Source organism: Lynx rufus, unplaced genomic scaffold, assembly GCF_022079265.1.
Source record: "Lynx rufus isolate CCGP_SWC_20201006 ecotype Redwood Valley unplaced genomic scaffold, mLynRuf1.p SCAF_16, whole genome shotgun sequence".
NCBI lineage: Eukaryota > Metazoa > Chordata > Mammalia > Carnivora > Felidae > Lynx > Lynx rufus.
In genome coordinates, this window is record NW_025814830.1 from 38,986,614 (window position 1) to 39,014,095 (window position 27,482).

The following is a 27,482-nucleotide window of genomic DNA, read 5'->3' on the forward strand; positions in this document are numbered from 1 at the left end:
CTCTCAGGAGGAACATAGTGGGGTTCCCAGCAGTTGCTTCCCAATCCCTGGTCTCAAAGCCAAGCTTCTCAAACTTAGGGGCAAGCCCACCTCTATTGTACCCTTAACTCTTGACTGCCTTGGTTGCCCAAGCCCAGCCCTTCTTTCTTGGGTCAGTTTGGTTATATTGATTCAACACCTTTTGAAGAGCTTTCAATTAGAGCTGTTCTTTAAAATTATTTCACTTGTTGGTCTTTGGTGTTTCAGAGAGTCCAGGCCCTTGACTCATAAATTACTCTTTATTTATAATAAAAATAGACTGATACACTTTCATATGGGTACATGCATTCTTTAAATGAGCCTTGGCAGATGGGGGTATTGTGAGGGCAGCATCTCTGGTCACCCTAGCTGTCTTGTAAGTACTTGCCCAGGACAGAGTAAGAGACAGACCTAGACAGGCCCCTCTGGATGAGCAGGTCCACGCAGCGGCCATATTTCCTGGCGAAAGGCAGCGTGAGCTAGAAGGAAAGTCCCATCTTATCCCTTACTTCTTGGCTGGTTGCCTATTGTAACTGAGTAGGCGGGGTCCTCCCCATGTGGGCAGGGGTAGGGCAAGGCCTATCGGGGACTTTTGATGTTCTGGGCTCAGTTCTGCCCAAAGGTATCTCACAAGCTATGAATGGCTACCAGAATGACCAGAGGGTCAAAAATACACGTTTCCAGCCACTGGTTTTCTACTTTTCTAGCTGCATATGCTGACATTACCTTTCTAATCAATAGACTAGCCAGAGGCCTAATAGTAACTGGGCACCAGTGTATTTAGAGTGAAAAGTATTATAATAACGTACTTGATCACAAAAAATACCAGATTAATGAGAAATTAGCTAAATCTTTTTCAGCTATAATGTTAAGATGAAAACTTTAAACCCTAAAATTATTTTAAGGAATCAAAAAGCAAAAATAAAAAACCTGGGTTATTCCTTTGATCTCATTGAACATTTTTTTTTTTCTGGGTAAAGAATACTTTAAAGCAGCTTATATATGAAAGGAATGTGCGAAAGTGGTGATATGGCTCAGTAGGTGAAGTTGGTATTAGTGGTCAAAAAGGTCTGACTCCCAATAGTTTCTCTGATTTCAACACCCTAAAAGCTTGAGCTCATGTGATGTGCTTCCCAAGCATGGCCGGGGTGTTAGTGATAAAGGCAAAATTGGTACCATTGGAGGAAAACTTACAAAAACCAGTGGCCTGAATACTGCTTTTTGATCACTCTGGACTGATTAATTTCAACCATTGTTTCTCCCTCCTTGGGACCAGGGACCAGAGGTCTAGCTGCCTGCCTTGCCTTCTGGGCAGTGCTGGCCTGGCAGCAAGACAGTGTCCATTTGAGGTGTCCACAGGGTCAACTTTCCCAGTGGGGTACAAGCGGCCCTCACCTCCACCCAGCTGTACAGGCGTTCTTGGGTGTGCCGGTCATCCTTGAAGCCAGTGATGGCCAGCAAATCCACCACAAACTGCTTGGGGCTGATGTGCAGGGTCTGCCAGGAAAGCCCCTGGTCAGGCAGGGCTGGAAGCAGTTGCCTGACACACATTTACTTCCTGCCTTTAAGAGTGGGATGCAGAACAGGGGCTTCCCTGGGTCTGCAGGAGCTGCAGGGATTGGAGGCTACTGTTATTCCAAGCTACTTCTCGGTCAAGGCTTGGTCCAGATGCTGCTGCCCTGTCTTCATATCCCTGCTCTTCTTGCCACCCTTGTGCCCCTGACCTAGTCCCATTGGCTGGCACCACTTATCATGTGGACAGGGGGACAGACAAAGAGCAAGGTCTGGGGCCTGTCACACATACCCATAGCTGGTTGGCCAGAGAGACCACCTTGGCTGTCATGGCTTTGGGGTCCTTTTGCCTGATGGAATCCAGGATGATGTCAGTCAGGAAACGGTGACATTTTTGTGCATAAAACATCTCTTCCCAGGATAGAGAGAAACTCAGGAAAGTCACCTCTGTGGAGGAGAGAGTGGATATGGCCACATCTGCTGTGGCTAAGGCCTTAGAGCCAGCCTGGAAGGAGAGAGGTGTAAGGTTCCCGAGGGAGAGTGTTTTCCTGAAGCACCCTGTCTAGGGGCTCAGGCACCTCCACAAGGAAGTGCAGGGCCAGGTATGGCTCGAGTCTCACCTCTGGGCTGGGGGCTGGCTGTAGGCGGCGTATGCTTGAGGTTGTCCATCTGTGTAGTGTAGATGATGCTGTCCTCAAAGAACATGCAGGAGCCATCGCTGCCCACCACAGGGGGGTGGGTCACTTTGAGGATGATCCCTGCGCTGTCCACCTCATTGGCCTCAGGCAAAGGCTGCTCAGGGCCAGGGCTTTCTGTGAAAATGACATGAGGTGGGAGTTCTCCTTGAACCACTTCAGAGTCCAAGCGGGGAGGGGACCAGGACAGTGAGTCACCCCAACCTTCCAGCGGCCTCTGCTGCCAGCTTCTCAGAAGTGGCACCCTTTGCTGACAGGAGCGTGTCCTGGCTCGCCTCTCTCCATTGTCCTAGAAACATTATAAGTCCAATCCTACATTTTAGAACTCCAGGGAACTCCTCTTGAACTAAGACTGGTGTCAACTAGAACTGATAATACCCTAGCTGGGGGACTGGAAATCATGGAAAACTGTAAAATGAGAGGAGCTTTTTGGGTGAGCTGTTGATGCATGTTCACTCTGAAGAGTATGTTTGACAGACCAAATCAGGGCTCATAGGCAGGGCCCAAGAAGGCCCCTCCAAGCAGGACCTAAACCTTTGAAAGGGAAAGCACCAGAACACTGTAGAAAGAATTTGAGGGAGCAAAGGAAACAGCCCAACATGGCAGTTCTCAGCAAACCCCTCTAGGTTGTCTCCACACTGCCCCACCATACACAACACGCCTCTCTCTTTAGCTCCTCCTGTCCATCCCACTTCAGTAATCACTCACTCCACTGCAGTCACACAAGCCAGAAATCTGGCCCCTCTTTGGCCAGATCCTTCCCAACTTCCTCTCCCAACTGCCCAGCCTGTTTGACCTTACGCTTGTAATACTTCTACTTCTGCTGCTGCATTTCCTCTACTCCTGGAGCAAGCTTTCTGAATGCACACCTGACTTCTTGCTCCATCGTTTAAAATGCTTCAGTGGCTGCCCACACCCCTTAGGGTCAGAACAATGTACCAGGTCCTGAACTTGGCCCACAAGACCTGTCCTGATGAATTATGTCTTCAGCTCTGTTTCCCATCACTTTTCCACATGAAGCCTGGCCTCCAGCTAGACCTGTTTCCCCAAGCACCTGAGACTTCTTCCTTCCCCCTGCTCACTCCTCAGCCCCTAACCTCCTTTGTGCTCCTATTATTTCATAAACACCCTCTTCCTATATGCTTCATGCAGATTCTTAGCCTCACAAGCCATGCCAATGTACTGGTCATCTCTGTATACTGCTTGGCAGAGCTGTGAACAGAGGATTCTAGCCCCACTTTGTCACTAATTCACTCTGGTCACGGGCAAGTTTTGCCCTCTGTTGTTGTTGTTTTTTAATGTTTATTTTTGAGAGAGCGTGTGCACATGGGCAGGGGAGGGACAGAGAGAAGGGGACAGAGGATCCGAAGAAGGCTCTGTGCCGACAACAGAAAGCCCGATGCAGGACTCCTGAATCATGAGATCATGACCTAAGCTGAAGTCAGATGCTTAACTGATGGAGCCACCCAGGTGCCCCTACCCTCTCTGTTTTATAAGACTTAGGTAAAGGATGAGAGAGGACTCACCTTTCTCCCTTGGCTTCTGCTTGCCCCAATCCTTCAGGGTGACAGCTTTTTTCACAGGGAAATATGGCTTAAAGGTTGGCTCTGGCCCCTTGTCTTTGGCTCTAGCTCCAGCCCCTGCCTGCAGAGCTGGGTCCTTCTCTGAGCCTGTGGAATGGCTTTTCCAGGAAGCTGAGGTGCTGGGCTGGGAAGCAGCCTCACTTCCCGAAGGGAGCTGCAGAGTGGCTTCCTCCGTGAAGCTGCTCCGGGGGACTGGCATTGGCTGGAATTCCCACTGTTTGGAGTTGACCATGTCCCATTCCCTAACGAGGGAGATGAGTTTTTGCATGGGAGTGACAGGAGGGTCTTTGGTTTCAGGTTTCTGTGTGAGGTTGACTGTACTACATTTCTTCTTGGGAGGACTTTCGGGGTGGGCCCCCCAGTATTTGGGGTTGGCACAAAGACCAGGACAGTGGGAGTATGTGCTGGGATTGCCCGCCCTCTTGGCACCTCGGCAAAGGGACACCTGGATGGTTTGGGAGTACTGCTCAGGTTCTTCCATCTGGCTGGATCTGGTCAGGATCCCCTTGGCCTTATTCCATGAAGTCCTGTCATTGTAGTCTTGGAAGTCCATGGGCATGCAGGCTGTGGTCTGGAGAAGGAGGACACAGCAGCTCTGGGACTGTTGTGCTTCCACATTGAAGCCTCACCCAAGACCTAATAATTTGGACTTCTAAGATTTAATTTATTCATCCAGATCCTGTCTTCCTGTCTTCCACATAGATCAGCCATTTGCTTTGCTCAGCCTGAGTGGGGGTGGTACCAGCCCAGGGGCCTCACATACTCCAAAGGAGCATATTATCAGCATCCTAGACCACGAGTGGCAAACACATCCCTGTGCCCCTTCAATGTCCAAAAACCAATTACCATGTTAGGAATCCATGTAGGCTCTGCCCTTTAATTTTGCCATGCCCCTCAATAATAGAGCCTACCCCTCAACACTGTGGTGGTTCTTTGAGGACACCACCAAAACAAAGAAGGTTGAGACTTACTTCTTTGGCATCTCTACTGAACTCCACCAGTGACCCTGGCCCTTCTGTTACCACGCGCAGTCTCCTGATGGGAAAAGCTTCTTCATTTTCAGATTCTTTCTCCTGGGTCCATGACCTGCAGACTCCCAAGAGGGAGTCAGTGAGCAGAAGCCTCTACTAGTTCATCTACTAGTTGGTCAGGTCTGCCCTTTGGCTAGTTAGCTCTAGACAGTGGCAGTGAAGGGCTCTTAAAGGGTTTCATTTAGGTCACTGGCCAATCCTGGGCCTGTTCCACCCCCTCTGCCCAAAGGAGAACAGGGAGATGGGACTTAGGATTCTCAAGAATACTATAAAGGTCCAAACGCCAGAACATGGTGTCCAGAGCAAAGTTTCCTTACTTGTATGCCTCACATTGGGCAAGGGCTTCTGAAAGGGATGGGATGTGGTATTCTTCAACCTCCTGGCAGAAGAGGGGCCATTCCCTGCAAATGACAAGATCTCGTCAGGCTGGGCAGCTGGGTGTGAGGAGGCATAGCCTTCAGAGCTGCTGCCTTGACAGCAATTTACATATTGGAAATAATATAACCTCCTTGAAGGCTGCAATCTGAAGGTTTTTCTATTATACAAGGAAGGGATTTCATCACGTGATTTCTTTCCATTTATCACTTACTTAAATTCAGATGGTAAAAACAGTTTTCCAAGTCTCAGGAAATTAAGAATGTGTCGGAACATTTGGCCATCCCCGTGGATCAGCAGGGTCTGTCCGTATGTTATCCAGTATACTCTCTGAGGGTTGGACAGAAGTTCTGGATACTGCAAGAGGTTGTACACCAGACCTTGTCAGTCTGTTAGTTAAAGGGCTTGGTCTTTAGTAAGGGGCAGGTCAGTCTTCTTTTACTTCATTATCTTGACCTTTCTAGGCTTTTGGATTTCCAGCTCCCTATCTTTTTAGCTACAGGGAGCGATAGTGGGGAGCTGAGCATCCAGGGACAAGAACAACCCTGCTTCAGTTTTACTGCTCCTAAACCACCCTCTCAAGTCATTTGTAACCCTACCCTGTGTCTTGCTCAGTCCAGGCCCCTCAGACTGGTCTCCTCCCTACCCAAACTCCTGAGGGCCTTTGTAGCATGCTGTTCATACAATATGGGCACTTTGGGCCATGGGGTAGGGGGAAGGTCTTATTCTAAGCAGGTGCTAGAGACTGTGTGACAGATGACAGGTTCTAAAGCAGCTCAGCCACAGAAGCCAAAAGGAAAAGGGCAGCTCCGGGGCCAGCATACCTTCAGCAAGGTCTGCAGGGTGGTTGCATACCAGTGGCTTCCAACATAAACTTTGACGATCTGTTGGGGGGAATATACAGTGATTTCTGCTGTCCACTCTGCATCTAAGGAAACCAATGAAAAGGAATGTATCACATGGCCAGAAGGGAAATTAGGACATTTTAGTTAATAATGCATGTTAAGACTCAGTATCTTCAGTCATGTTGTGTTGCCTCTTCTGAGAAGCAGAAGAAATAGAAATCTCTGACACCAATCTTCTCTCGGGCCTTCCCTGCAGCTCACTACAATTTCCTGGGTGGTGAGATGGATTTGGAATGGCAGCTTGGGGGACAGCTGATGACTCTGGGAGTGGGAAGGATAAGCCCTCTAAAATCCCAACCCCAAGAGCACTGATGCTCTTCCCTCAACCCACCTCTCTCAACAAAGCTGGACTAATGTTCCTGTCTACCTACATTGCCAGCTGCCTCTGGTTTCTGGCTGGGTGTGTCCTTGGTGTATAACTCTTCATGTGGTGAGAAGTCCCTCTTTATGTTTGTGCTTATAGTTTAGCTAATGTCACACTGCCAGTACTCATCAAATCTGTCACTGGTATAGAGACCAAGCCTCTAGGCATGTCTGGAGAATGGGGCTTCATTTTGGGGAGATGAATCCATGACCCTCTTCCTGGGGGAGACTAGACTTAGGCTTTGTTCTGATGTTTGGGAACCAGTTTCTAATGAGCTTTGTAATAAGTGAAAGGTATATGTTATGTAACGAAGAGGCAAGAGGTGTATCACTAGATTGTGAACTCCATGAAGGACTGGGTCTCTTGTGTTCACTTCTATACTCCCAGTATCTTCTCCTTTCCTGGTATATGGTAGGTGCTCAATAAATATTGAATGTTGCTGAATGATGGAATGCAGTGGAAACTTGATCTAAAAACTTTTTGTTAATAGTTACAGGCAGCTGGTGAAAACAACATTAGTTTTGGACCCAGATTCAAACTCCAGCTTGATCACTAGCTCACTGAGTAATTTGAGGTTTATCTGTTAAATGGACCCAGGGACTGTTCTTCCCAGGATGGTTATGAGGATCAAATGAGCACAGCATGTCAGCTCTCAAAGACCCATGTGGCCCCCTACTGAGGTCAGTCTGTACTACTTGAGGCTACTCATGGGCTTGAGGTGAGGAGGGGTACCTTAACAGGAAAATTTCCCTCTAGGAAAACCTACAAATGTTGGATTTCCTCTCCTCTTCCATCTACAATTCCTGGCCCTGGCCAGCCTCAACTTTCCTTTTTGATACCCAAGCCCTCCTCTGATGCTAAATTCAAATAAAGAAGCTTCCTCATTTACTGAGCACATCCACGGGTGCCAGACTCTTCGGCTCCAGATGAGTCTTCAGGGCTACTTTCATTGGCTCATAGGTGATATCCCTTTTGTCCAGGAAGGCACAGAGCGCGTACACCTCGGAAATAGTCTCAGTCAGGGGCAGTCGACAAGTCCCTAGCCAGTTCCTGCCCAGAGGAAAGGCCTGTTAGAGAGAGCCTCAGCACTGCACACCTAGGGAGCTTGCCAACTTTTCATGCATAGAATGTCTTGTCCCTAACACCGGCTGAAACCTGTGGCTACTAACCTCATTTCCTTGATTTAACCAGAAATCTGGTGATGTCTTATAGGAGAATGAGCTTGGACACACAGACTCACCATCTTGGAGCTGAGCTTGACCTACTTCAGAAAAGCCCTCTAAATCAACTAACTGTAAGCTTCTAGGTCTGCCTGAAGTTCCAGAAGCCAGGCCAGGGACCACCCACTCCCATTCTGCCCCCCCTAAGTGTCTTACCATGACATCGCAGTGACTGTGTGGCAGCCTGCCATAGTCTGGGAGATTACTAATACTGTTTGTGCCCAGGAAAGAGGCTGGGGGTCTGAATATCAATCCCTGCCTCTAAAGGCATTTGTGACATCAGGGATGGGACATCTCTGGGAGAGATGGATGGTGTGGGCCACAAAGGCCCAAAGGGCCTAGAGTTGGCTAACCTCCCCAGGGGCTCAGGAAAACCTACTTTCACATTTAGTTTTGGTACCAGTATATTTTGTGACCCTAAAAGAGTTAATTGCTCCACTCCAAACATCAGTTTACTTTTCTGTAAAACAGGATTAGAATCCATGCTTCTGCACTAATGGGGACACTCTAAGCTTATTCCCTGAGGCACAGGCCAGGTATCACCTCTTTTGGGAAGCCTGCCTTACTTCGCTTCTGGAGCTCACCCCCAGTTCTGGCATTTCTGTGTATCTAGCAAGACTCCCAAGGGTTTCAGGGAGGGCCTTTGTAGGAGGGTCTGCATGGCAGGGGAAATATCTAGCATCCTGAGGGTTGTGACTGTGACCTGGTCATCTCAGCCCTAGCATAGGGCTGAAAACAGCAGTGGATTGCAGAAAACAGAAATATGAAACAGTCTGAAGCCTTTGAACCTTGGGAACCCTTATACCTTTGAAACCAGTCCTCTCCTCTAAGGCCTAGGTTTAGTGGTGGTAGTGGGAGTAGCTAAAATGATGGGTTTGCCTCCAAGGACACTACTTTCCTCTGGCTCATGGGCGGGGCCCCAGGTTGGTTTCTGGAGAAAGGCAGAGACCAGCCTGAGTGGAACTGAGCTATTCACTGAGGAGGGCCTTACTTGACGTGCTGAAAGAGAACCCCATTCCCTGTGATGTACAGTCTACTTCCATCCAGCGTGCTTTCGATGCGGAGCTGTCCCAGTGCCGAGTCTGGGTACTTGACAAGCAGACCCAGGGCCATCGTGTACAACGGCTTCATAGACTCCAGGCCTGCTGCACGGCCCCCTTTCCCAGGGCTCAGGGGAGAACAGGAGGTCCGGGAACAGCCACCTGTGCCGGCGAGAAGGGGGTGACTCCTAGACTCCTCACAGTCATAATTGTATTGGAAGCTTTGGGTCTTGCTTCCTACTCCTGCCTTGAATTAGTACTAAAGAAACTTAGAGGAAGCTTATTTCCTTGCATAGCCAAATCTGATTCTTCTCAAAATCTGCATAATTTTAGGATACATAGGTTTAGAGGCCAAAGCTATTTGTTGGGAGGTAGGGTTGGGCGGGGGATTAATTTGCTGAATCATTAACATTTGAATTTCAGAAGTTTCAGTACAGCAGCCATTTGGCCCCATCCTCTGCAGGAATCTTCCTTTGTTCCAAGCTCTGCTCTAATTAATCATCTATGGGGAAGGCGACCCCATAGCACAGAACCTGATATGCATTACAGGCTTCTCAGACTCACAGCCCCTATCACTCCTGGGCAGAATTTCTCCTAGAGACAAACTATGTGGTATTACTTTTAGATTGGGTATTGGGATTGCTAGCTCACAGGCAGGACCTTGTTCTCCTGAAGTGGGTACAATGCACAGTCTATAAAATCCTGTCCCAGTGGCAACAGTGGGCCAGCAGGCAAGCTGCTGGGTGATTTTCATGGATCGTACAAGAGGGGTCATACCAGAGGAGGAAACTATCCTGAGAGGCTAATTAAGTACCTTGCCCCAAACCGTAAAGCTAGATGGGGCAGAGCTGGGATTTGAGGGCAGCTTGTCCATCTCCAAAGCTACTAGAGCCGTTTCCCTTAGTTATGGTGCTTTTCAAAAGACAAAAACCACACTTTGTATTTGGGGGCTGCTGCATGATTTACAGAGCCTGTCTGCAAACATGTTTTCCCTCCATCTTTACATAGCTCTTGTGGAACAGACACCACTCTGCTCATCTCTCAATGACCCATGTTCTCTGAGAAATAGAAGCCCTTGAAGGAGGGATTTGAACTCAGCCCTCTTAAGTGGATTGTAGACCCTGGAACAGGCTCCTGAGACCTGCTTCAGGATGCCACTAGTCCCATTTTTGCCTGGGGAAGAGGCTGGGAAAGTTAGGCCTAATCACAGGGAAAGACCTTATTCGATGCACAGACCAAACTTCACATGTGCAAGACAGTTTATATGTTCTCAGAATGCCAGCTGAGGCCACACTGCAACACAGCTAGCTCCCTGCAGCATGCACAGTAGCTTCCACAGATGTGCAGGATTTGGGAAATGGGATGGTGGAAGGCAAATAAAAACATGAGGATGAAACCAGAATGAGGTAGGGCTGGGAGCATAAAGGCCTGGATTGGACCAGGTCAAGAAGTGTTAGGAGTAGTCCTTTTGGGCTGGAACCGCCATCTTCCAGTAATTCGCCAAGATGACCAACACAAAGGGAGAGAGGAGAAGAACTCGCTATACGTTTTCTAGGCCTTTTAGAAAACATGGAGTTGTTCCTTTGGCAACACACATGCGAATCCACAAGAAAGGTGATATTGTGAACATCAAGGGAATGGGCACATTCAAAAAGGAATACACCACAAATGTTACCATGGCAAAACTGGAAGAGTCTGCAATGTTACCCAACATGCTATTGGCATTGTTGTAAACAAACAAGGGCAAGATTCTTGCTAAGAGAATTAATGTACATATTGAGCATATTAAGCACTCAAAGAGCCAAGATAGCGTGTGAAGGAAAATGGTCAGAAAAAGAAGGAAGCCAAGGAGAAAGGTACTTGGGTTCAACTGAAGTGCCAGCCTGCCCCACCCAGAGAAGCACACTTTGTGAGAACCAATGGAAAGGAGCCTGAGCTGCTGGAACCCATTCCCCGTGAATTCATGGCATGATAAATACAAAAAAAAAATAAAAGACCTCAAGACTGTTTGAAAAAAAAAAAAAAAGTGTCGGGAGCAGGCAGAGACAGGCACAACAGCCAGAGGATTTGAACTAGGGAAACAAGGGAATTTGGGGATGGGTAAGATAACTGGAGCACTAATAGAGAATTTGCTTGAGAGTTTCCCACGCCCTCCAGCTATGCCTGGAAGAGGAAGGATGGCAGAGGCAGTCAGATGCTGCAAGTTGCTCCCCACTTCCTCAAGCAGAACAAACCTCCCCTACCCTTGGGAAGCTTGCCCTTGGGCCCAACCTCCCTCCCTAGGACATTCAGGCCTGGTTTCCCCACCCAGGCTGGGCTGACTTACGTACAGCTCAATGGGAAGGCTGAGCAGACAGGGTGTACAAGGTTTCAGGCTGAAATTGTTCTTCTCAGATTCTAAGTCAGCCAAAACACCCGCTTCTCCCACCACCACCCAAAGCCCAAAGTGGTTGTGGGAGGGGAGATGTCTGTTCTTGGCTTTAACAGCTCAAGCCTCAACTGCCCCAGAGTGTCAAGGGCAGGGCAAGGTTCCTCTGGTGACATACCCATGTTCATCCGGTACAACCTTACAGCTTCAGTGAGCTCAGGGATTTCCAGAATTTCTACTTCTGCTTCTAACACATCTATGTTGGAGAAATTATCTGGTAGTAAAATCTTCTGTGAGCGTAGAAAATTCACTTGAAAAGCAAAGGGAAACAACATGAGATAAGATTATTTCTGATTTAACTGTAGGTCCAGGTTTGGGCAGGTTTGTGGTACTGCAACATATCCTACGCCCTCCTTGTTCTGAAACAACTTCTAAGCATACCTGGTTAGATAGGCTTTGAGTCTGTGGTTTCAAGGTGAAAGACCCCAAATTACTTTGTTTTCCTGTGTCTGAGTCCATGGGTGTGGCCTCCCTTGGCCTGGCCTGGAGCTCCCAGGTGAGCATACTGGCCTTGAGACTTACCCTGTGAGTCTTGACCCCAGAGCAGGTCATTCCAAAAGAGGGAGTTGTCTTGCTGCTTACAGAGGAAAGGCCCAGCTGTGCCTGGGCTGGCAGGTGGCACTTGCAGTTTGTCCCTGCCTGGATTGCAGTGTGGGAGGCAGAGATGGAGCCAACACTAACATCCTGTGTGAATCAACTTGGAGATTCAGAAGCACATCACAGACAACTTTCCAGGTTACTGTAAGTAGGAATGGCTGGGGTTCCAGGCATTTGGGCCCCAGTACAACTTGGGTGTTTCCTGTCCTATTCATCTAGGCAGCAGTAGCATCTTGGAATCAGAAAGCTCATTCAGTTCACACCCTAACCAGACCTTGTCCTAGGGTGGTGGGGGGAGGGAGGCTCGCTCTGTCCAGGGTTGAAGATTTCATCCCTCCTTAGGCCACTAGTTCAAGTAATTTTACAATAATTTGACTATATACTCTCCTTCCCTTTTATTCTGGTTTTAGTGGAAATGAGAGCAGGTAGGGACCATTCTTTGAAACAAAGGAATAGGAATAGGAAACCCTATTTCCTCAGTTTATGGTGAGAGGAACTGAGGCCAGGAGCCCAGGTGGATACATAAAGGCAAGCTAGAGAGTAGCTGACTTTGGAGCCCAGCTCAGGGCCTTGTCCTTCACACCAACTCCTGTGTTCTCTGATCACTGCAGGTAGTTTCCAGTGCCCCTTTACACCCAGGCCATCCCCAAAGGAACAGGGAATAATATAGCCCTGAGGCTTGTGGGAGTCTAATGCTGAGAATCTGCTAGCCTTCCAGAAGGCCCTGTCATGCTTTCACCTCCTCAACCCAGGGAAGCTCCTGAGGCCTTAAGCACCAAGCTGAGCCACCAGGGTGTGTGGGATAGGGAGGGGTGGATAGGCCCTACCTATCAGCCCTCCACCCCCAGGATAGAGCAATCACCAATGAAGCGGAATTCACTGCACTCGCACTCGATTAGGGCCACAGTTTCAGCCAGCCACAGCAGATTGTCTTCAGTCACCAGGCTTGGATACTTGGCCACTAGGTCTAGGGGCAGAAAGCAGTAGTGCACTTCCTCTTCTGTGTCTAACAATGGTGTGTCCATGAGTCCCAAAGGTGCCTTATCATGGAGGCCTGGAAGAGAATGTGCAGAGGGGCATCACCACCTCTCAGAGGTTAGGGCTCTCACTGACCCAGGGGTCCCAGAGGAAGATGGAGAGATCACCCCAGAGATGGTCCCTGCCAGGTGCCTCCTTTCTCTCTCTCTCTCTCTCTCTCTCTCTCCCTCCCTCCCTCCCTCTCCTGTCTATCTGTCTGTCTCTGGATGTAACTCTAATGTCAAATGCAGGAGTGTGGTGGGGAGAAAGACACAGAAATCTATTTTTTCTATACTGAAGGGCAGTAGGTATGTTGTAACATTTTGGCTTATGTACCCAACGTCATTAAGTTCATACTTGTTACCTGTCTAGTTCTAATTGATCAAACCAATTATTGTGACCCACAGCCAAAATAAATGCTTTTGACTCTCTTGGAAGCTCAAGACCCATCAGCAGTCGTGAATAGCTGTTCTCATGTCCCAGAGAGGCCAATCTATACTGCAAGGCATGCATCAGACAGTGATCATTTGGGGACATTCCTTGTGTGGTGGTTAGAGCTGACTTGAAAGGTTAGTGGAGTTCTCTGACTACTAGGAGGGGGCAGAATGCAGCCCAGCCTTGCCCAAGTAAAACCACTATGCAGAGAAATGAACGTGGAAGAGGATGTTTAGTTCCAGGGGGTAAGCAGCCTTGAAGAAGGCATGTGGCAAGGTACAAGATCAAAGGAGATGACGGAGAGGTAAAGAAATCATCCAGAACTAGTTCAAAAATCAGAGTATTCTCTGGATGGAAGCCACTTCTGTTAGGATGAGGAGAAGGGAAGCTGGTGTGGGCTATAGGATGGGTCAGCCTGTGGGTATACCTGTGAAGGCTGGGCTTTTTATAGGAAATTCTGAGGGTTTGCTGATACACTTCCACGTTCGCCAGTAGTTCAAAGATGCTCTCTCAGCAACAGGTATGTCTGCAGGCCGTACACGTAGGTGGTGTTTCCCTTCCTTCAGATTATCTAGAGTCTGTAGATACAGAAAATTACTACCTTGAAAATTCTAAATCATGTAATTATCTACCAGTTCTAGGGCAAAGTACCAGGAAAGATAGTATGTGTTTTACTTTGATAAAGTGTTTTGAAATAAATTTAGTCAATCATACATAAATATAAAAATTTAGGTCTATAAGATGACATGCTAATATTCAAAATTTCAGGGACTATTTCTCTTATTTTTTTTAAACAATCTTTTTGGGTTATAATTTTATGCTGATTGATAGAAAGTTATCTTACATAAGCTAAAGAGTAATTTATATTTAATCATTAAAAGCTTGAGATTTTCTATCATTTCCCCTCAACAGTTTAAAAACCCTTTTGAACTGTTAGAGTTGCTGTGATATGCTTATTGTTTGTGTTCATCCTAATCCTGGAACGTGATCTAAGCAGGGAATTGGAGGTAGCACAGGGTACCACATTTTTCAAAGCACTTTCACATACATTTGCTCATTTACCCTGACATAGCTCTGTGAGATAGATGTGGTAAATGTCCGCATTCCCATTTTACTGATGAGACAGTTGAGGTTAAAGGATTTGTGACTTGCTCAAGTAGTCTTTCACGTCCAGAGTTTCTGTACCTGAAGGAGCAGGTGACCAGGGTGGGCTGAGGCTCGAGTGGAGCACCCCAGATAGGCAGGGATGAAGCTCAGAGCAGAGGGTGGGCTCATGCCGCCCTTCACTCAAGGACCCATTTTCCTTCAAAAGTCCTGTACAGGGGGCAGCTTATCATAACATCAAGCCCATTTTTCCTGTACCTACTCTAGAAGAAAATAGTATTTTCCCATCAAATACTAGCGATAGCTGGAAAAGTTGTCTTTGAAAGGCATCATGTGGGGCGCCTGGGTGGCGCAGTCGGTTAAGCGTCCGACTTCAGCCAGGTCACGATCTCGCGGTCCGGGAGTTCGAGCCCCGCGTCAGGCTCTGGGCTGATGGCTCAGAGCCTGGAGCCTGTTTCCGATTCTGTGTCTCCCTCTCTCTCTGCCCCTCCCCCGTTCATGCTCTGTCTCTCTCTGTCTTAAAAATAAATAAACGTTTGAAAAAAAAAAAAAAAGAAAGGCATCATGTGACAACTTTTTTCTCTAAGAGCCTCAAAATCAATAGAACACCTTAGATTCAGTATGATACTAATAAAAGAACCTGCTTCTAATCTAAACTACCAGATGAAACTCTGGTGAAGCTGGTCATAGGAATCCCGAGCTTTGAGAGGGCCCTCTGGTGGCCATACCTATAAAGTGCACCCACATAACTGCTTAAACTCTGAAAGGAGACTAGAAGTGGGAGAATTCTTCCTCACTTTAGGTGGCTGGTGGACTTGTGGAAGGATTGGAAAATGTCGGGGTTGTTGGAAGTGCTTTTCTGGGAGCACTGAGTAATGGGAGAGAAGAATAGTGTGTGTGTGACACCAGAAGAGAGTCTGTCATTCATTCATTTAAGAAATGCTTGTGTATCACCAGGGCCACAGATACTGCGCCTGGACTCAAGGAGCTCTCAGTTTGAGGGAAAGATGAGAAAAGACAAGAAAACCAACAATTTACATATACTGAGATAAGAGCCAGCATTGTTTTTGAAGTTTCAGGAGCTCCAGGAACCTAGGATTTCTTTCCACAGCACTGGAAGAAAATATAGGCTTTCTTGTCCCTCTTTGCTCAGGATTGCACACAACTTTAGCTTCTATGTGAAGCTGTCAGCTATCCTGAGGAGGGAAACTGGTGAGAGATGGATTTCTGTATGAGGGAGTAGTTGGCCTTGGGCAAAGAAATAAAACTGAGGTTCTAGGAAGGTGACAGACTGGAACAGTTTCTGCATCAGTGAGTGAGCAGGATTATTGAGTTAAAATGAGATGATAACGATGATGATGATAATAATAATAAATTATATTATTATAATATATAATGTAGTATTTGTACTGAGAAAAGGGACAAAGAAAACAGTGACTGCACAGGAGGGACAGGACAGGGTGGGAAGATGGTAGGTAGAGATATACACTAAGTCACCTGCCTCTGTGCCTTGATTGTAGCTTTAAGGTGTATGGAGGTTGAGGAAGTGAGGGAGATGAGTCTAGAGCAGTAAACAAGAGCCAGAGAGTGAACAGCTCTGTAAGCTGAGCTGAGGAGTTTCATATATCTCCTGGTTAAGTGAAGCCATTGAAGGATTTAAAGCAGGAACTGTAACTTGACTGATAGTCACACTATCTCCACTCAGTCAGTCAGCAAGCCCTGTGACTCCATCCCCTGCTTTCTGCTCCACCCTCTTCCTCCTTTCCCTTTCCCCAGTCCTGGTCCTCTCATCCCCAGGTCCTTTCCATACAGTGTATCTTTCGAACATGCAAATGAGTCCAAACCAGTCTCCATCTTAAAAAACTTCGGTGCTCCCCACTACCTGTGGGGCATCCAAATTCTTTTTAGCATTGCATGCGAGGTCCTTCACAATCATTGGAGGCAGCAGGATATACACAACAAGCATGGAGCCTTGAACTCAGACAGACTGGGGTTTGAATCCTGCTTGGTCACTTAAGAGCAGGCACTTTGTTTTTTTTTTTTTTAAGATTTTATCTTTTAAGAAATCTCTACATCCAATGTGGGGTTTGAACTCACACCCCCAAGATCAAGAGTCTCACACTCTACTAACTGATCCAGTCAGGCACCCCTACCCAGGCATTTTAAAACTGAATTCTCCTGGGGCACCTGGGTGGCGCAGTCGGTTAAGCGTCCGACTTCAGCCAGGTCACGATCTCGCGGTCCGTGAGTTCGAGCCCCGCGTCGGGCTCTGGGCTGATGGCTCAGAGCCTGGAGCCTGTTTCCGTTCTGTGTCTCCCTCTCTCTCTGCCCCTCCCCTGTTCATGCTCTGTCTCTCTCTGTCCCAAAAATAAATAAACGTTGAAAAAAAAATTTAAAGGGGAAGCATTCTAGGAAGAAGGAACACCAAGTAAAAAGGTGTGGAGAGGTGGTGTTTGGGGTGCTTAGGGACATGGCTGGATTTCGAAGTGTGTGTGTGAGTGCCCACACAAGAACATAGGTTTGGGTATGTGTTAGGCTATGAGTCCAGGCAAGCAGTTGCCAGGTCCAGGGTTGTCCACTTACCCATATCTACAGACAAGCTACACTGTTGGGATGAATATCTACTGTTTATGTAATCTTCCTTTCCAAGACCACAGTGGTAATCTGTCTTAACATCGTGAGTAATAGAAACTGTGAGACTGTCCCTTGTCTGTTTTCTTGAAAGCATCATTTGTGTGATCAACATAAAAACTCTCTGGCTCCCTTGAACACAAGAAATGCAGGTGTATTCGGGTTGCTTGCTGGTAGCAGAATGCTTATAGGAAGAATAATTTAAGTTTCCGAGCGTAGAAGTCGCCAGATGGTGATGGAAAAGGAAACACAAGTAGCATGTACTATCATACTAAGTCCTCAGTGGGGTTCAAGGGGGCAAGTAAAGGAATCGACAGTCTGCCAAGAACTTTGAACTCTTGTGAGTGACCCTGAAGAGAAATTTCACACTGCAGTAGCAGCTATGACTCTCAACCAGGCTGATAGCTTGTGAGAGGCTTGAAGCAGTTTACATTTAGGCAAAGGGGACTCCCCAAATTACAGAGAAAGTTCTAGGAAGCACTATAATGTTAATGTACAGACCTGGAATAGCTACTCTGTACTTCCTCTGTGAACATCCAGGCTAATAGATTTACATACCAGCTTTGATGACTCCCAGATTTATACCTCTAGATCAGATTGCTCCCATGAATTCCAAAACTTATACAATTGAGCTGCCTTCTCACCATGACCACTTGGATGTTTAATAAATACCCTTTTCTTGCCTCTCAAACTTAACACATTCAAATCCTAACTCCTGATTTCTCCCCCTAAACCTGCACATTTTTTGGAATCCACCATTCATCTTACTGCTCAGTATACAAAAGAATTATCTATTCTTTCTCATTCTACCAACGATTCATTAGCAAACTGTGTCAGTTTTATCAAGATACATCCAGAATTTGAACACTTCTTTTACCACCTTAGGCCAAACTACCACTATCTTTTATCTGGATGCTATAGGAACCTCCTAACTAACTGGTCTTCCTGCTTCTTCCTGTGTCCCACTCTTCACTGGCCAGGGGTCAGCAAATTTTTTTCTGTAAAAGGGCAGAGAGCAAATATTTTAGGCTTTGAGAATATGGTTCCTGTTGCCACTATTCAACTCTGTATTGTATGTAGCTCAAGAGCAGCTATAAATAATACATAAACAAATGAGCATGGCTGTGTTCCAGTAAAACTTAATGGACACAGGGGTGCCTGGGTGGCTCTGTCAGTTGGGCGTCTGACTTCAGCTTAGGTCATGATTTCACTGCTCGTGAGTTCGAGCCTCACATCGGGCTTTGTGCTGACAGCTCAGAGCCTACAACCTGCTTTGGATTCTATCTCCCTCTCTCTCTGCCCCTGCTCATGCTCTGTCTCTCTCTCTCCTTCAAAAATAAATAAAATTAAAGAAAAAACTTAATGGACACTGAAGTTTGAGTTTCATATAATTTTTATGTGCCACAAAATATTTTTCTTTTGGTTTTTCAACCATCTAAAAAATGTAAAAATCAGTCATAGCTAACAGGTTGTATAAAAAGGTAGTGGGCTGAATTTCGTCTATGGGCTATAGTTTGATGATTCCACGTCTAATATCAGGACAGAAGTCGATTTTTTAAATAGTGTTATTGAAATATATTTAATGTGAAATGTATTCACATATATAATATGAATGATAAAATCTCCAATTTAAATTGTACAGTTCAATGGTTTTTAATGTGTTCACAGAATTGTGCAATCATCACCACAATCTATTTCAACATCCTAAAAAGTAACTCTGCACCCATTAACAGTCATTGCCAATCCTGCCCACCCTAGCCTTCCCACCCTCTACCTTAGCGCCAGGCAACAGCTAATCTACTTTCTGTCTCTATAACTTTACCTATTATGTACATTTTATATAAATGGAATCATACAATATATTTGAGTCTGGCTTCTTTAACTTAGCATAATGTTTCAAAGTTTATCCTTGTTGTTACATGTATCAGTACTTCATTCCTTAAAAAATTTTTTAGGGGGTGCCTGGGTGGCTCAGTCGGTTCAGTGGCCGACTTCGGCTCAGGTCATGATCTTGCGGTCCGTGAGTTTGAGCCCCACGTAGGGCTCTGTGCTGACAGCTCAGAGCCTGGAGCCTGTTTCAGATTCTGTGTCTCCCTCTCTCTGACCCTCCCCTTTCATGCTCTGTCTCTCCCTGTCTCAAAAATAAATTAAAAAACGTTAAAAAAATTTTTTTTAATGTTTATTTTTGAGAGAGAGACAGAGACAGAGTGTGAGCAGGGGAGGGGCAGAAAGAGAGGGAGACACAGAATCCAGAAGGCTCCAGGCCCTGAGCTGTTGGCACACAGTGCGATGTGGGGCTCGAACTCTTGAACTGCAAGATCATGACCTGAGCCAAAGTCGGATGCTCAACTGACTGAACCACCCAGACACTTCACTTCATCTCTTTTTATTGACAAATAATATTCATTTGTATAGATGGATATACATTTGTTTGCCTATTCATCAGCTGATGAACATAAGGATTGCTTCTACTCTTTGACTACTATGAGTAATGCTGCTATGAACATTTGTCTACAAGTTTTTGTGTGGACATAAGTTTTAATTTTTCTTGGGTATATACCTAGAAGGGGAATTAACTGGGTCACATCATAACTCTTTAACTTTTTTAGAAACTGTCAGACTGTTTTCCAAAGAAACTGTACAAATTTACATTCCCATTAGCAGTGTATGAAGGTTCCGATTTCTCCACATCCTTGCCAACACCTGTTATTGCCTCTCTCTCTCTCTCTTATTTACTCATCTCTTTTGAGAGAGAGAGAGGGAGGGAGGAACAGGAGGGAGAGAGAGAGAAGGAGGGAGGCAGATAGAGAGGGAGAGAGAGAATCCCAAGCAGGTTTGGCACTGTCAGTGCACACTGGGCTCCATCTCAGGACGGTGAGATCATGACTTGAGCCAAGATCAAGAGGGAGGCTTAACCAACTGAGCCCCCTAGGCACCCTTAGCCTGTCTTTTTGATGATAGCCATCTTAGTGGTGTGAAGTGATATCTCATTGTGGTTTGCATTTGCATTTCTCTGATGGCTAACTATGTTAAACATTTTTTCATGTGCTTATTCCCCATTTGTATATATTCTTTGGAGAAATGTCTACTCACATCCTTTACACATTTTAAAATATGATTGTCTTTTTATTGTTTAGTTGTAAGAGTGCTTTATATATTCTGGTTACAGGTCCCTTATCAGATATGTGATTTGCAAATTTTTTGTTTCATTCTCTGGGTTGTCTTTTTCACTTTCTTGATGGTGTCCTTTGAAGCACAAAAGTTTTTAACTTTGATGAAGTCCAATTTATCTACATTTTTTTCTTTGGTTGCTTATGCTTTTGGTGTTGAACCTGAGAAACCATTGCTTAACCCAAGGTCCAATAATCTTTTAAAACTTAAATTTGATCAGTTTACTTCTTTAAGTATCTCCCAAAGCTACCTATAACATTTGGAATAGATCTTATATCTTTAATGTGGCCTATAAGACTCTGTAAGATCTGCCCCCTGGCTTCCTCTGACCTCACCATCTATCTACCTTCGATCTTCTACCTTTCATTTTACCAGCCTCTGAGATTGCCTCTTTCAAGTCACTCTAACCTCAGGGTGTTTTTATGTGCCTTTCCTTATGCCTGGAAGCTCTTAACTCAGACATCAGCATAACTTATTTCTCCTGCAGGTTTTGCTCAAATGTTGCCTTGTCATTGAGGCCCACCCTTACCACTCTTTCTAAAGGAGTAGCTTCCTTGGTCTCAGTCACTTGCTATCTCCTTTCCACATACTACACATTTGTACATTTAAAAACAAGCAGGTTAGATATAAATGTTTTATTCTTTCAACTAAGCTCCAATACTACAAGGGCAGTGACTGACAGAATAAAAACTACACGCACAAAAAGAAAATCATATAAGCACACTCTGAAACCTCAAGAAGTCCTACAATACAGAAATGCCCTCTTCCTTCACTATTACACATGAAGCACTGCTCTATTCTTCATAGTATTTACCTCTACCTGACATTGTATGGCTATATGGTTCATTCCTGTATCTCCAGTGCTTGGCCCTTGATTGGTGCTCAATACACAATAAATGTTACACTTGGAAGCAAGCGTAGATAGATTCTGAGTGTAATAGATACTGAGTGTGTCCTTTGGAGGCCAAAGCTACAGACTGAAAGGAGGTAGAGTGGGCAGGTGAAGAAGGGTGGGAAAGAGAAAGAGTGGAAATGTGGGGGGATAAGGAGTGGTGGAGAGTATAGCAGCAGTGTGAGACAAGGTGTCTGTACTCCAGAAGCTTCCCATCTCATTCTGGTGGTTTGCTCTTCTACATGGCTTTCCAAAAAAAGCCTACTGTGTAACAGAAAATTCTGAGTACGATATGTGATCTGCTGAGTGTGTAGTAACTTTAGTTACTTTAGCCATTAGTTAGCAGGTGGCAGAGTCCCATTTTTTTTACTAGGAGTTAAATCTGAGGGATGCTACAGTGAGGAGTGCCAACACTTAAGAACAGTTTAGATATGTGCTAATATGATAGCCATTAGCCACATGTGACTACTGAGTACTTGAAATGCAATCATCTGAATCTGAGATGTATTATAAGTATAAAAAACATCAGATTTTGAAGATTTAGTACAAAAAATGTAAAATATATCAGTTTTAAAATACTTATTACATGTTGAAATGATAGTATTTAAAAAAATTTTTTTTTTTAACATTTATTTATTTTTGAGACAGAGAGAGACAGAGCATGAATGGGGGAGGGGCAGAAAGAGAGGGAGACACAGAATCAGAAGCAGGCTCCAGGCTCTGAGCCATCAGCCCAGAGCCCAATGCGGGGCTCGAACCCACGGACCGCGAGATCGTGACCTGAGCCGAAGTCGGACGCTCAACCGACTGAGCCACCCAGGCGCCCCGAAATGATAGTATTTTAAGTATATTGAGTTAAATAAGATATATTATTAAATTTAGTGTCACTTTTTAATTTTTTAAATATGGCTGCTGAAAGTTTAAAATTACTTGTGACATCTTATTTTTATTGGTTCATACCATGTTTTTCTTAAAGCCCACAGGAATAATTTCTGGTACCCAAAATGTTTTCAGTAAATACTGGCTGAATGAATTAAATTGCGCTGCCTGCGGAAAGTCTTTAGACTAATAATTGGAAAATTCCATTTTCTCCAAGCAAAGCATCTGTACATTTATGAAAGAACCTGAATATATGGGCAGGCCTTAGCAATGGGGAAAGTGATGAAATGTGTGAGACTGTTGATTTGCTTGAGATGGCCATTGATTCTTCAGCTGTATTTATACTCTTCTTCAAAGAATAAACATCACTTCAGTTAGCCCAGCCTAAATGTTTATTTCTTTGAAAACACTATTTCCCAAACATAAGCACTTGTTTTATTATATCTTTTAGGGAGGCAGATCCACATGATTCTTCAAATACTTCTGCTCACACAACTTGGAACTTGGGAACTGGACCAGCTCATTGGCCTCTAAGTTGCTACATCCCATTCTGAAGTTGCTTCCCAGACAGATGTTGTTTCAATGGGAAGTGAGGACAGGAAAGGACTTAAAGGGCTTTATAAACTGTTTGTATAATAGGCTTGTGTTCTTTAAAATGGTTCAAAAATTGCCTTGATCTCTTTGATTTTCTGCAATGAACAAATGATTCCCTTCTTTTCCTCACAAAATGGTGCCTTGGCATAAAGTCATCAGTAATCCTGACATGTGAGGCCATTTAAGTAATTTTGAAGCCACTTGTAAGCAATTCTAGCACTCCACTCCAGGGGTAGTTGAAAAAAATTTTGTTTCAGGTGGGTAGCTTTAAACAAATAAAAAGAAGGGGTGCCTGGGTGGTTCAGTCGATTAAGCATCTGATTCAGTTCAGGTCATGATCTCATGGTTTCATGGAATCGAGCCCCACATCTCCCTTGAGACTCTCCCTCTTGAGACTCTCCCTCTTTCTCTGCCCCAGCCCTGCTTGCTCTCTCTCTCTCTCAAAATAAATAAATAAACTTTAAAAAATAAAAGAAAAATAAATGAAAAGAATACTACCATCAACTTGCATTGGAGTATGTGAAGGGTTTTGATTTCCAAATACATAGTAACTTATGAAAAAAAACATTAAATTACTTAGAAAGGAATATCTATAAAAACACACAGTATGAAATGTTCTTATTGCTATATGACCCAAACATGCACTGTCTATTTCAATTTTCTTCTAAGATGTGTTGGGGAGGCACAGCTGGTAGTGCCCTAAGCTGAACTGTGACTTGCTGGCTCAGTGCTTGTGGAGATGGAGTAAACAACACTTTGTCCAGACAGTGCAATTAATATGGAGCATGGCCAATGGTCCTTTCTAGCCATAATATTTAGCTTTTCTAGTTAAAAAAAAAAATCATTGTCCAAAAACTAAGAATAAACTACTTAAGAGAAGCCACAGAAGTGGTTTCTGTAGTTAGGAGGAAAGTTAAGATTCAAGAAGAATCTTAAAATAGGATTTTCAAAAGTCAAGGGCACCCTCTCAGCAGTTGGTTAAGTCCTATCCTGGGTCTGTGGTGGGTACTGGTATAGATAAGGCAGAGTCAGGATGAAAGCCTTTATTCAGGACATGCATTTCCAGTGTATTATTTATTACTTTAACTCACTCATCACACTTCCCCATTAACAGGGTCATCCCAGAAACCAGTATTTGAAAGGACACAACATTTAGTGCTATAAGGCCTATGTTACTGATCACTCCTGGAAGACAAGAGTATCTTACCTGCAGCAAAGGCATCAGCTGCAAACCCAGTGCTTGCTCATAGAGTAAGTTCAGTTCAGCACAACTGGAGAAGGAGAGTTTGGAGGTGTAGAGGTAATAGTGCACGTGCCTAAATGTGGAACCATCTCTGTCGATGAATAGCCTCTGGCTTTCCAAAGAAGTCAAGGCTGAAGCCTCTTTCCACAGCAAGGAGTCTGGGAACTGAGCAAGTTTACTTCTGGGAACTGAGAAATGCCAGCCCCCAACGTTGAAATGAAACAAATCCTCTGCTGATTCATGAGGCATGCCAGGCTCCTCCTAAAGGGAGAATGAAAACAGAGCTATGCAAGAAAAAGAAACAAAAAGCGTCCATACTGAAATGGAAGAAGTAAAACTATCTCTATTTGTAGATGATGTGATCTTGCATATAGAAAATCCTAAGGAATTCACTAGAAAATTATGAGAAATGAACTCAACGGGGTGAAGGGTATAGATCAATATATCATCAATTGTATTTTTATATACTAGCAATGAACAATCCAAAAATGAGATTAGGAAAACAATATATCAAAAAAACAAAATATTTAGGAATACATTTACAAAAGAAGTGTTAACACTTGTACTCTGAAAAGTTCAAAACACTGTTGAAAAAAAATTTTTTTTTAATTTTTTTAATGTTTTTATTTATTTTTGAAGGAGAGAGACAGAGCATGAGCAGGGGAGGAGCAGAGAGAGAGGGAGACACAGAATTCGAAGCAGGCTCCAAGCTGTCAGCACAGAGCCCGATGTGGGGCTGGAACACACAAACTGTAAGATCATGACCTGAGCCAAAGCCAGACGCTCAACCAAGTGAGCCACCCAGGCGCCCCTGTTGAAAAAAAAAATTTAAAGACCTAAGTAAATGGAAAAACATCTCATATTTATGAATCAGAAGACTTAATACTGCTAAGACTACAATACCCTCCAAATTGATCTATAGATTGAACACAATCCCTATAAAAATTCCAGCTGCCTTTTTTCTGCAAAAATTGACAAGCTGATGTTAAAATCCATATGGAAATACAAAGGATGCAGAATAGTAAAAAAAAAAAAAAAAAAAAAAAAAAAAATCTTGAAAAAGGAGAACGAAATTTGATGATTCATACTTCCCACTTTCAAAACTAACTAAAAAGGTATAGTAATCAAGATAGTGTGCTATTAGTGTAAGGAAACATATGGTTATGAATTTGATAAGGGAGTCAAGCAATTCAATGGGTAAAGAATACCTTTTCAAAAAATGATGCTAGGACAATTGGACATCCACATGCAAAAAGAAAACCAACCAAACTAAAAACTCTACCTCACACCATACACAAAAATTAATACTAAGTGGACCAAACCTAAAAAATAAGAGCTAAAAATATAAAACCTTTAGAAGGAAACACAAAATCTTTATAATCTTGGATTAGGCAATGCTTTCTTAGATAAGATACAAAATGACAAGTGAAATAAATAAAAGTCCATCAAAATTAAAAATGTTTGCGCTTCAAAGGACACCATCAAGAAAGTAAAAAGACAACCCATATGATAGATCAAAATATTCACAAATCACATATCTAATAAAGAACTTGTATTTAGACTACATAAAAAACTTACAACTCGAGTGCCTGGGTGGCTCAGTCAGTTAAGCAGTTAAGCATTCCACCTTTGGCTCAGGTCATATCTTGTGGTTTGTGAGTTCAAGGCCCATGTTGGGCTCTGTGCTGACAGTTCAGAACCTGGAGCCTACTTCAGATCCTCTGTCTCCCTACTCTTGCTCCCCCCTCCACACTATTCCCCCTCCCCCACCGCTCTTGCTCTTTATCCCTCTCTCAAAAATAAACATTTTTTTTTTAAAAAAGAACTCTTACAATTCAATAATAGAAATAAGATGAACAAGCAAATTTAAAGGGAGGCGGGTAAAAACTCTAAAAAGACATTTCTCCAAAGTAGATACACAAATGTCAATAGCACATGAAATGATAGTTAACATCAGTAGGTATCAGGGATATGCAAATCAAAACTTGCAGTGAGATACCACTTCACCACCCAGTAGGAGGACCTGAATCAAAGTGATAGGTAACAACAAGTGTTGACAAGGACTGGAGAAATTGGAACTCCTTTACACTGATGGTGGGAGTGTAAAATGGTGCAGCTGCTCTGGAAAACAGTTCAGTGGTTCCTCAAAATGTTAAATACGTAGTTACTATATGGCCCAGCAATTCCACTTCTAGGTATAAACTCAAGAAAAATGAAAACCTAGGTCTATACAAAAACTTACAGACAAATGTTCATAGAAGCATTATTCATAACAAACAGTAGAAACAACCCAATGTCAATCAACTGATGAATGAATAAACAAAATGTAGTGTATCCATACAATGGAATATTATTTGTCAATAAAAAGGAAGTACCGATATGTGCTACAACTCAGATGAAACCTTGAAATGTTATGCTAAGTAAAAGAAGGCCAGCAACAAAAGACCACATATTACATGATTCCATCTATGTGTAATGTGCAGAATAGGCAAATTTGTAGAGAGTAGATTAGTGGTGGCTCAGGGTTGGAGAGGTTGTGGGGGAAATGGGCAGTGACTAGTAACAGGTATGGAATTTCCTTCTCAGATAATGTAACTGTTGTAAAATTGATTGTGGTACTACTTGCACAACTCTGTAAATATACTAAAACCCACTGGATTGTAAACTTTAAAATGGTAAATTGTAGTATGGGAATTATATGTTAATAAAGCCATTTAAAAAAGAGAATTATGAGGAAGGCACTCCCCACCCCACTGAGCATATGCAGAGCTCTCTTGGGGTCATACCTGCAGAGACATCACATTATTGACGCCATAACAGGATAGCTGAATGCTGTGGTTTCCTTTTAATATATACAAAGACAGCAAAGATCATTAACCTTCCTCAGCTCATTGTTAAAAGTTCAAGGTTATCTATTCGTAAGTGAATTGTCTATTTTGCCTTAAGATGGCCTAGCTTATCAACACTATAGAAAAGTAGAACATATAAACATACAAATCATCAAACATACACATCATCTGTTTCAGATTTTAAAATAAACACTCAAGGAGCACTACTCTTGTAAACAAAATTTAAAAGGTGGCAAATAGTACATAAAATAATACCTAAAAAAGAACCATAAAACAATTTTGAATTCTAGGTAAAAATTATGCATGCTGAAGCAACTGGGGTGCAATGTATTGATACTTACAACATTTTGAAATGCATCAAAAAGCAATGTGGATTGATAAAGGGATAAATACATGGACATGTGATAAAACATATACAGCAAAATGTTAACTATAGAATCTAGGTGGTGACTATATAGTTCTTTCAACCTATCTAAATGTTTCAAAATTTGCATTAAAATGGTGGGGGGAAAAAGTGTTAAAGAGGTGGTTGTTTAAGAAAGGAAAAGCCCACTTCAACAAAACCTGCATCTCCTATTTTAATAGTTGAGGAAGGCAAATAAATGCATGCAACAAAGAAGGGGGTGGAGTTCTTTTATAATAAGCCTGGTCTAAATATTCATATATAAAGAAGAACAATTATATATGCCATATTTGAGGCTAGAAGAGTTAAAGGGGCCGTGAGAAAGATTACAAATTTTTAAATGGTGCCATGATTCACAGAACCAGAGGAAGAAAAGCCCATCTAATGAGCTAATCTAGGCTTTTGAGCCCTGGCCTTCTTAAACACGGCTAAGGCTGAACATGACAAACTGATGGTAACTAAGGTCCCCACCTAGACCAGAAAGCATAAACATGCA

The 27,482-nt window shown here is 43.9% G+C and overlaps 1 protein-coding gene across 1 annotated transcript; it reads right to left on the minus strand.

The window, feature by feature from the left end:
• Positions 1–357: 357 nt before the first annotated feature.
• On the minus strand, positions 358–26,580 carry KCTD19 (potassium channel tetramerization domain containing 19; the record flags this gene model as incomplete). Its single annotated transcript, XM_047077404.1, has 16 exons — positions 358–497; positions 1,414–1,515; positions 1,823–1,977; positions 2,151–2,342; positions 3,752–4,379; positions 4,780–4,894; positions 5,157–5,240; positions 5,429–5,571; positions 6,039–6,142; positions 7,373–7,533; positions 8,695–8,905; positions 11,290–11,421; positions 12,631–12,822; positions 13,648–13,798; positions 23,699–23,995; positions 26,521–26,580. Coding segments are annotated over 16 exons (2,841 nt in total), but the record flags the coding sequence as incomplete, so codon positions are not given.
• Between the last annotated feature and the right edge of the window lie 902 nt (positions 26,581–27,482).